This window comes from Callionymus lyra, chromosome 13 (genome assembly GCF_982586985.1).
Source record: "Callionymus lyra chromosome 13, fCalLyr1.hap1.1, whole genome shotgun sequence".
Lineage (NCBI taxonomy): Eukaryota > Metazoa > Chordata > Actinopteri > Syngnathiformes > Callionymidae > Callionymus > Callionymus lyra.
The window spans coordinates 3934576-3946084 of NC_141830.1; the positions used below are offsets into that span (position 1 = coordinate 3934576).

At 43.1% G+C, this 11509-nt stretch overlaps 2 protein-coding genes across 3 annotated transcripts in view; one reads left to right on the forward strand and one right to left on the reverse strand.

The window, feature by feature from the left end:
• The window catches only part of LOC148066995 (sialic acid-binding Ig-like lectin 13), a 24837-nt gene extending 24107 nt beyond the window's left edge, over nt 1–730 (reverse strand). Inside the window, exon 1 of one of the 2 annotated variants that reach the window (XM_087806086.1) lies at nt 643–730. The gene's annotated coding sequence lies outside the window, so the exon portion shown is untranslated. The remainder of the gene's footprint in view (nt 1–642) is intronic. The other variant, XM_087806088.1, reaches the window with a different exon arrangement.
• hpn (hepsin) overlaps nt 1–10859 on the forward strand; it is a 27182-nt gene extending 16323 nt beyond the window's left edge. The window contains exons 8-13 of the mRNA XM_087806085.1: nt 653–818; nt 975–1165; nt 5176–5271; nt 5349–5491; nt 5620–5784; nt 10072–10859. Of these exons, the coding sequence (XP_087662211.1) occupies nt 653–818; nt 975–1165; nt 5176–5271; nt 5349–5491; nt 5620–5784; nt 10072–10116 (806 nt within the window). The 3' untranslated portion in view covers nt 10117–10859. The remainder of the gene's footprint in view (nt 1–652; nt 819–974; nt 1166–5175; nt 5272–5348; nt 5492–5619; nt 5785–10071) is intronic.
• Nucleotides 10860–11509: the final 650 nt, after the last annotated feature.

Genomic DNA, 11509 nt, shown 5'->3' on the forward strand with positions numbered 1-11509 from the left:
CATAAAAAATAAATAAATATAAGAACAAGAACAAAGAGAAATAAAGAGAAAGAACAAGATGATACAATCTAAGTCTAAAGATAGAGATAAAGATAAAGAACATAGATAAAAGAAAAACAACAAAGACAAAGGATACAAAGACTAACATAGAACAGAACATCCAGATACTTTTACTCCACTCCTGCCCCCGAACTCAGAATTGTACAATTTAATAGCCCAAGGAATGAATGAGTCCCTGAGTCTATTTGTTTTGCACCTGGGAAGGAGCATTCGTGCTCTCATTTTAGACCACCAGTCCTGCTCGCACTAATAGTACCAGACGGGTATTTGGTCGTCATTGACATTATTAGATTGTACTGTGTTATTGTATATTATTGTGTTTTTGCTTTATTTGTATATGTATGTAACTGTGTGCATCTTTGTCGAGGACTACAGAAAGTAGCATTGATCTGGTGCAGCATCTTTTTAATGCAACCGCACACATTGTCCTTTTAAATAAAATTGAAATTGAAACCCTTCACTATTCCGATGGCACTACTTCCTTCAAAGAGGGAGCAAACATGGAAACGTCGTCACCAGCTAAAATACACCAAGGTCGCATACATTGAAGTATCATTTCAAACATCAGTTCCATCTTCTCACCTCCCGACAGACTGTGGCAGACGTAGCTTCGCGGCGGATCGTATCGTCGGCGGCGTGGACGCTCGTCAGGGCAGTTGGCCGTGGCAGGTCAGTCTACAGTACGACGGCGTTCATCAGTGCGGAGGATCCATCATCTCCAACCGCTGGATCGTCTCGGCTGCTCACTGCTTCCCAGAGTGAGTTCAACTGATCTGCAACAATAACGTGTTAATGGCTACTTTTGAAGATCCTGAGAGAGTCAAAAAAAACCTCCTCAGAAGCTACTTTGTAGAAACAAGATTAGCCTCATTTATCGGCGAGATCATGTTAAAACATTCTGTGTCCTCCGACAGGCGCTACCGCTTCGTGAGCCGCTGGCGCGTGCTCTTAGGATCCATCTACAACAAACCCGCCAACGCCAACGTGGCGGAGGTGAAGACCATCGTCTACCACAGCAGCTACCTGCCCTTCGTGGACGCCAACATCGACGACAACAGCCGAGACATCGCCGTGCTCGCCCTCACACAGCCACTCACCTTCTACGGTAGGACGAGAGGAGAACCACGATGAAGATGCAGAGCAGGAAAGATGGATGGAAGGAACGGCGAGTTTTATAAAAGCAAGAACAAAGTGCAAAGAGATAACAAAGGGCAACTATTACGAGCATAGAAGGAAATGACACAAAGATCTAAAGGTTACAAAGATTAACATAGAATAACATCATTCTTTTGTTCCTGCCCCCAAACTCAGAATTAAACATTCTAATAACACGAGAAATGAATGAGTCCCTGAGTGTTGCATCATGGGAGGAGCATTTGTGCTCCATCTGCTTCTCTGCTCACTGATGACAGTGTTCACTTTGACTTCATAACATTTTTGTGTGATTAAGTTTGATGCCCTTGACCTATATAATGAAACATCATTTCCTATTTATTTTTAAACTCAGAGCCACCTATTTAAGCGTATACTCATCAACTGATCACTGTTGATACTTGACTCTTGTTGTTGATACTTGTTGAGCATCTCGAATCTACGATCGTGATGCTCTTTTCAACATCAGAGAGTCGATGGACGATTATAACCGCGACCGTTACCAACGTCCGGTGAATATGTTTCCGGCTCTGCTTCTCATCGACTCGGACTCTGTGGAATATCGTTTGATCTCTCGGGTACCGGGAGGTCTTGCTACTGTTTTTAGGGAGAGTTGTTCTTGCAAAGTGATTCAGACACAGGAATTCACTTCTTTTGAGTCTCAGATGATCTTGGTTGGTTCTACAAGACCTTTCTATTGTGTATCAATCTACCGTCCGCCTGGTCCTGGCGGTGTTCTTGAAAGACTTTAGTGACTTCTTATCTTCCATTATTCAAATGGAATCTGTCCTTATTCTTGGAGACTTTAATCTTCATGTTGATGACGTCGCATCTTGTTCTGCTAAAGAACTTTTAACTTTAACAGAAGCCTTTAATTTTGAGCAACATGTTTCTGAGCCCACTCATCAAAAAGGCCACATTTTAGACTTAGTTTTTACTCTTGGCCTGAACATTTCTAATGTATCTGTACATGATGTCCATCTGAGTGATCATTCTCTTGTCTTGTTTAACCTGGACTTCATCCCTGAACCTAAGCCTTTGAAAGTTAGGTCTCAGAGGCGTGTCATCTCAGCCGATACTGCAGACAGTTTTTCTGCTATGTTTGACCGTCTTTCCTTTGATGACTGTCCAGATGTGGACAGTTTGATTCACTGTTTCACTGATCATTGTGTTGAAATACTGGATCAAGTGGATCAAGTCACCTGTTAAATCAAACTTGAAAATTCAGAAAAAACGGTGCCCTTGGACAAATGAAGATCTCTTGAGTCTGAAGAGACTTCGAATAACTGAGCGTCTCTGGAAGTCCACTAAACTTGAGGTGCATAGACTTCACCTCAGGGATCTGATGACTTCTTACAATGAGATGGTAGAAACTGCTAGATCTGATTACATCAGAAAACTGGTAGCAGCAAATAGGAAAAACCCCAAAGTTTTGTTTGACACGATTAATTCTCTCGTGTCTCCCGCTCCTCAAATCACGCCTGTCTTCTGTGAAGCTGACAGCAATGCATTGTTGAGATTTTTCATTGACAAAATTAAATTGATCAAAGAGAAAATCTCTCCCCCTTTGTTTGGAACCCCTACTGTCTCTGAGCCCCTCTCCTCCTCTTGGTCCTCCTTCACTGCTGTATCTTTGGGTGATATCTCGGCACTAGTGAACAAGATGAAACCCTCCTCTTGCTCAGATGACGTCCTTCCTTGTAGGCTTTTTATCAAAGTATTTGATGTAATTGGCCCCTGGGTTACCAATATGGTGAACCTCTCCCTTTCCACAGGGGTTTTTCCCAATGCATTTAAACATGCCATTGTGGAGCCTCTGCTCAAAAAACCAGGCTTAGACCCAACTGACCTCAGTAATTTCAGGCCTATTTCTAAGCTCCCTTTCTTGTCCAAGATCTTGGAGAAGGTGGTGTCTGAGCAGCTGTCTTTGTTCCTGCATCAGAGCGACATCCATGAGAAGTTTCAGTCTGGCTTCCGTAAACATCACTCTACGGAGACAGCTTTATTGAAAGTGTCCAGTGACATCATGATGTCGGCTGATTCTGGTAAATTCACTGTTCTGGTTCTCTTGGATCTGTCCTCAGCCTTTGACACAGTTGATCACCAGATCCTGCTGAGAAGACTGAGGGATGAAGACTGTCTGGGTCTGTGTTAGAATGGTTCTCATCTTACCTTTCTGGGCGCAGTTTTAGTGTATCTGCCAATCAAATGAGGTCTGAATCGGCAGATCTGTTGTGTGGAGTCCCTCAAGGTTCTGTTCTGGGTCCTTTATTGTTTTTGCTGTACTTGATTCCCCTCGGTAAAATCATTCAGAGATTTCCAGATGTTTCTTATCACATTTTTGCTGATGACATTCAGCTCTACTGCTCTGTTGATCCAACTGAGCCCCAGAGGCTGAACTTAGTCAATTGTTTGCTAGAAATCAAACAATGAGTGAAAACACATACCAGCTAAATGTGGACAAAACTGAAACTCTGGTGATTGCTCCTGATGATAAGATTCCAGGGTTGAGTCAGTACTTGGGTGACTTAGGTCAGTCTGTCAAACTGAGCCTGAGAAACCTGAGTGTTGTATTTGATAAAGACATGTCTCTTGTTCAACACTGTAGAAAACTGACCAGAAACTGTTTCCTTCAACTGAGAAAAATCTCTAAACTTAGGAAAATGTTGTCGGAACATGATCTGGAGCTTGTAATCCATGCGTTTGTTTCTTCTCGTCTGGACTATTGTAACAGTTTGTTTTCATGTCTTAACAAGAAGGATGTGTCTCGTCTGCAGTTGATTCAGAACTCTGCAGCCAGAATTCTGACCCGCTCTAGTAGAAGAACTCACATTTCTCCTTCAAACTCTTCACTGGCTTCCAGTTTCTTTCAGGATCAACTTTAAAATTCTGGTTCTTACTTTCAGATCTATTCATGGTCAGACCTTACATCACTGATCTGATCCAGCCTTACACCCCAGCTCGGGCTCTGAGGTCTGTGGATCAGAATCTACTTATGGTTCCACGCACACGACTCAGGACCAGAGGAGAGAAATCTTTTCAGGCTGTTGCTCCTAAGCTTTGGAACAATCTTCCTCTCTCTTTGCGCTTGATGATCTACTGACTCCTTAAAGAAACATCTTAAGATGTTTCTATTTGTTCAGGCTTTTCCTTGAATTTCTCAAACTCCTGTGTTGTTCTCAGTATTATCTTGATCTTTAAAGTATGTACTTTTTTTGAGTATTGTTTTGATTGTTTAAGCTCTTTGTGACCCTGGTCTCGAAAAGCGCTATATAAATAAATATTACTTACTTACTTACTTACTTACTCTGGTGTTGTTATAGTGTAGTAACAAGTACTGTATATATGTGTAGTATTGTCTAGTACTTGACTCTGGTGTTGTGATAGTGTAGTAACAAGTATATATATGTAGTATTGTCTAGTACTTGACTCTGGTGTTGTTATAGTGTAGTAACAAGTACTGTATATATGTGTAGTATTGTCTAGTACTTGACTCTGGTGTTGTGATAGTGTAGTAACAAGTATATATGTGTAGTATTGTCTAGTACTTGACTCTGGTGTTGTAGTATTTACAGACCACATGACTCTTGACAAATTCGTAACTGCTTTCATTTGTTTTCAAACCAAAATATGTCCAAACATCAGCTTAAGAAGCTGCTCGTCCTCAATCATTGCCGGGATCTTGCAGGGTTACATTCTTCCTTTAGTCGTGGAGGACATAATGACTGCTGCCATCTAGTGGGGGGTATTTAAATTGCAATAACAAAATTAAAAACACTGAATATTTACCTGTTAAACAAAAAAAAAAATTGTATTTATACAAAATGTATTTAAACATGAACCTCAAGTAAATGTAATTTAAAGCCTGACAAATCTATATAATGGACACAGTGCTGTTGAATATCAAACAAAAACTAATTTGTGTACTTTTGTGTTACAAATTGTGTGTGTTGTGATGCACAGAGTACGTCCAGCCCGTTTGCCTGCCAGCCATCGGTCAGCGGCTGATCGACGGGCAGATGGGGACGGTCACCGGGTGGGGAAATGTGGGATATTACGGTAAGTTTGTACCAGAAAAATAACAACAACAGCAACACAACAACAGTAACACAACAGAATGGTGTCTTCACCGTCAGGTCACCTGGCAGACGTGCTCCAAGAAGCCTCCGTGCCGATCATCAGCGACGCCGTCTGCAACGCTCCCGACTACTACGACAACCAGATCACCACCACCATGTTCTGCGCCGGCTACGAGAAGGGCGGCATCGACGCCTGCCAGGTCAGGACTCTCTCTCTCTCTCTTTCTTTTTCTCTCTCTCTCGCTCTCGCTCTCGCTCTCGCTCTCGCTCTCGCTCTCGCTCTCTCTCTCGCCGCATGACACCCTCTTGTCTGACTGATGGGTCGCAGGGAGACAGCGGAGGTCCGTTCGTGGCCGAGGACTGCCTGTCCAAGACCAGTCGCTACCGTCTGTTGGGGGTCGTGAGCTGGGGCACGGGATGTGCCACGGCCAAGAAGCCTGGAGTTTACACGCGAGTGTCTCGGTTCCTGCCCTGGATCTCTGCCGCCATGAGGGTGAGCGTCCGTGACGAGATCCATGTTCTACCGACTCACGATCCATGTTCTACTGACCCATGATCCATGTTCAACTGACTCACGATCCATGTTCAACTGACTCACGATCCATGTTCTACTGACCCACGATCCATGTTCAACTGACTCACGATCCATGTTCAACTGACTCACGATCCATGTTCTACTGACCCACGATCCATGTTCTACTGACCCACGATCCATGTTCTACTGACTCACGATCCATGTTCTACTGACTCACGATCCATGTTCTACTGACCCACGATCCATGTTCTACTGACTCACAATCCATGTTCAACTGACTCACAATCCATGTTCTACCGACTCACGATCCATGTTCTACTGACCCACGATCCATGTTCTACTGACTCACGATCCATGTTCAACTGACTCACGATCCATGTTCTACTGACTCACAATCCATGTTCAACTGACTCACAATCCATGTTCTACCGACTCACGATCCATGTTCTACTGACCCACGATCCATGTTCAACTGACTCACGATCCATGTTCTACTGACTCACAATCCATGTTCAACTGACTCACAATCCATGTTCTACCGACTCACGATCCATGTTCTACTGACCCACGATCCATGTTCAACTGACTCACGATCCATGTTCAACTGACTCACAATCCATGTTCAACTGACCCACGATCCATGTTCAACTGACCCACGATCCATGTTCAACTGACTCACAATCCATGTTCAACTGACTCACAATCCATGTTCAACTGACTCACAATCCATGTTCTACCGACTCACGATCCATGTTCTACTGACCCACGATCCATGTTCAACTGACTCACGATCCATGTTCAACTGACTCACAATCCATGTTCAACTGACCCACGATCCATGTTCTACTGACTCACGATCCATGTTCAACTGACTCACGATCCATGTTCAACTGACTCACGATCCATGTTCTACTGACTCACAATCCATGTTCAACTGACTCACGATCCATGTTCAACTGACCCACGATCCATGTTCAACTGACTCACAATCCATGTTCTACCGACTCACGATCCATGTTCTACTGACCCACGATCCATGTTCAACTGACTCACAATCCATGTTCTACCGACTCACGATCCATGTTCTACTGACCCACGATCCATGTTCTACTGACTCACGATCCATGTTCTACTGACTCACGATCCATGTTCAACTGACTCACGATCCATGTTCTACTGACTCACAATCCATGTTCAACTGACTCACGATCCATGTTCTACTGACTCACAATCCATGTTCAACTGACTCACAATCCATGTTCTACCGACTCACGATCCATGTTCTACTGACCCACGATCCATGTTCAACTGACTCATGATCCATGTTCTACTGACTCACAATCCATGTTCAACTGACTCACAATCCATGTTCTACCGACTCACGATCCATGTTCTACCGACTCACGATCCATGTTCTACTGACTCACGATCCATGTTCTACTGACTCACGATCCATGTTCTATTGACTCACAATCCATGTTCAACTGACTCACAATCCATGTTCTACCGACTCACGATCCATGTTCTACTGACCCACGATCCATGTTCAACTGACTCACAATCCATGTTCTACCGACTCACGATCCATGTTCTACTGACCCACGATCCATGTTCTACTGACTCACGATCCATGTTCAACTGACTCACGATCCATGTTCAACTGACTCACGATCCATGTTCTACTGACTCACAATCCATGTTCAACTGACTCACAATCCATGTTCTACCGACTCACGATCCATGTTCTACTGACCCACGATCCATGTTCAACTGACTCATGATCCATGTTCTACTGACTCACAATCCATGTTCAACTGACTCACAATCCATGTTCTACCGACTCACGATCCATGTTCTACCGACTCACGATCCATGTTCTACTGACTCACGATCCATGTTCTACTGACTCACGATCCATGTTCTATTGACTCACAATCCATGTTCTACCGACTCACGATCCATGTTCTACTGACTCACGATCCATGTTCTATTGACTCACGATCCATGTTCTACTGACCCACGATCCATGTTCAACTGACTCACGATCCATGTTCTACTGACTCACGATCCATGTTCTACTGACTCACAATCCATGTTCAACTGACTCACAATCCATGTTCTACCGACTCACGATCCATGTTCTACCGACTTACGATCCATGTTCTACCGACTCACGATCCATGTTCTACCGACTCACGATCCATGTTCTACCGACTCACGATCCATGTTCTACCGACTCACGATCCATGTTCTACCGACTCACGATCCATGTTCTACCGACTCACGATCCATGTTCTACCGACTCACGATCCATGTTCTACCGACTCACGATCCATGTTCTACTGACCCACGATCCATGTTCAACTGACTCACGATCCATGTTCTACTGACTCACAATCCATGTTCAACTGACTCACAATCCATGTTCTACCGACTCACGATCCATGTTCTACTGACCCACGATCCATGTTCAACTGACTCACGATCCATGTTCAACTGACTCACAATCCATGTTCAACTGACCCACGATCCATGTTCAACTGACCCACGATCCATGTTCAACTGACTCACAATCCATGTTCAACTGACTCACAATCCATGTTCAACTGACTCACAATCCATGTTCTACCGACTCACGATCCATGTTCTACTGACCCACGATCCATGTTCAACTGACTCACGATCCATGTTCAACTGACTCACAATCCATGTTCAACTGACCCACGATCCATGTTCTACTGACTCACGATCCATGTTCAACTGACTCACGATCCATGTTCAACTGACTCACGATCCATGTTCTACTGACTCACAATCCATGTTCAACTGACTCACGATCCATGTTCAACTGACCCACGATCCATGTTCAACTGACTCACAATCCATGTTCTACCGACTCACGATCCATGTTCTACTGACCCACGATCCATGTTCAACTGACTCACAATCCATGTTCTACCGACTCACGATCCATGTTCTACTGACCCACGATCCATGTTCTACTGACTCACGATCCATGTTCTACTGACTCACGATCCATGTTCAACTGACTCACGATCCATGTTCTACTGACTCACAATCCATGTTCAACTGACTCACGATCCATGTTCTACTGACTCACAATCCATGTTCAACTGACTCACAATCCATGTTCTACCGACTCACGATCCATGTTCTACTGACCCACGATCCATGTTCAACTGACTCATGATCCATGTTCTACTGACTCACAATCCATGTTCAACTGACTCACAATCCATGTTCTACCGACTCACGATCCATGTTCTACCGACTCACGATCCATGTTCTACTGACTCACGATCCATGTTCTACTGACTCACGATCCATGTTCTATTGACTCACAATCCATGTTCAACTGACTCACAATCCATGTTCTACCGACTCACGATCCATGTTCTACTGACCCACGATCCATGTTCAACTGACTCACAATCCATGTTCTACCGACTCACGATCCATGTTCTACTGACCCACGATCCATGTTCTACTGACTCACGATCCATGTTCAACTGACTCACGATCCATGTTCAACTGACTCACGATCCATGTTCTACTGACTCACAATCCATGTTCAACTGACTCACAATCCATGTTCTACCGACTCACGATCCATGTTCTACTGACCCACGATCCATGTTCAACTGACTCATGATCCATGTTCTACTGACTCACAATCCATGTTCAACTGACTCACAATCCATGTTCTACCGACTCACGATCCATGTTCTACCGACTCACGATCCATGTTCTACTGACTCACGATCCATGTTCTACTGACTCACGATCCATGTTCTATTGACTCACAATCCATGTTCTACCGACTCACGATCCATGTTCTACTGACTCACGATCCATGTTCTATTGACTCACGATCCATGTTCTACTGACCCACGATCCATGTTCAACTGACTCACGATCCATGTTCTACTGACTCACGATCCATGTTCTACTGACTCACAATCCATGTTCAACTGACTCACAATCCATGTTCTACCGACTCACGATCCATGTTCTACCGACTCACGATCCATGTTCTACCGACTCACGATCCATGTTCTACCGACTCACGATCCATGTTCTACCGACTCACGATCCATGTTCTACCGACTCACGATCCATGTTCTACCGACTCACGATCCATGTTCTACCGACTCACGATACATGTTCTACCGACTCACGATCCATGTTCTACCGACTCACGATCCACGTCCGTCTCGTCCGCAGAATTATCAACACTCGGCCGGAGTTCACAAGATGTCCCGAACATGAGATTCCTTCTTTTTTTTAACATGGACTAAAGACGTCAGGAATTTGATTTTCCTACTTTTCCGGTGAGGTTTTCCTTCTTATACTCAAGTTCCTCTGTAGCTTTCACCGAACCCACGGCTCGTCCTCATCGTGTCAAATGAATCTATGGATCAATCATCGTCGCTGTATTTAAGAAAGAATGAGAAACATGAAGGTGAACTTTCTTGTCAAACCAAAGATCTTCTGTTGCGTTGTTTTTATTTCCATCACTTCTTCATGGAAGTCTATCAGTGCCGTCAGAATATTGAATGAATTTAACGTTTGTTTTATTGACGTGGAATTAAAATAATATTTTTAATATTTTCAAAAATCATGTTTACAGAAAAAATTAGATATTCTAATTTGAATACATCACAAATACATTTTCAAAATTAAATATTTCTTCATGTGTATTCTTTTAAGTTCAATATAAAATGTTGGTATATTAGTGTCTCCAGACCAAACCAATAGAGTACAGAGTTACTTGATCAAACTTTCAGTCAATCATGGTGTCACTATTATATATTGAATTAAAAATACTTCATAATAAACACAACCTGTTTTTTTTTTAAATTGGAAATAAGTCACTCTGATAAAAAAAATGTTTTTATTCATTTTCGGTAGGGATGGTTTGATGAAGCTTCATGAAACAGTGTCATTATCTTCATAGTTCACTAGATGGTAGTGATGGGTCGATGAAGCTTCATGAAACAGTGTCATTATCTTCAGAGTCCACTAGATGGTAGTGATGTGTTAATGAAACTTCATGAAACAGTGTCATTATCTTCATAGTTCACTAGATGGTAGTGATGGGTCGATGAAGCTTCATGAAACAGTGTCATTATCTTCAGAGTCCACTAGATGGTAGTGATGTGTTGATGAAGCTTCATGAAACAGTGTCATTATCTTCAGAGTCCACTAGATGGTAGTGATGTGTCGATGAAGCTTCATGAAACAGTGTCATTATCTTCAGAGTCCACTAGATGGTAGTGATGTGTCGATGAAGCTTCATGAAACAGTGTCATTATCTTCAGAGTCCACTAGATGGTAGTGATGTGTTGATGAAGCTTCATGAAACAGTGTCATTATCTTCAGAGTCCACTAGATGGTAGTGATGTGTTAATGAAGCTTCATGAAAGAGTGGCATTATCTTCAGAGTCCACTAGATGGTAGTGATGTGTTAATGAAGCTTCATGAAACAGTGTCATTATCTTCAGAGTCCACTAGATGGTAGTGATGTGTCGATGAAGCTTCATGAAACGGTGTCATTATCTTCAGAGTCCACTAGATGGTATCTCTGCACTATTTTCCTTTGTTTTGAACAAGTGTTCTAATGAAACATCATTTTTAAACTGATGGCGCCACCTACTGACCT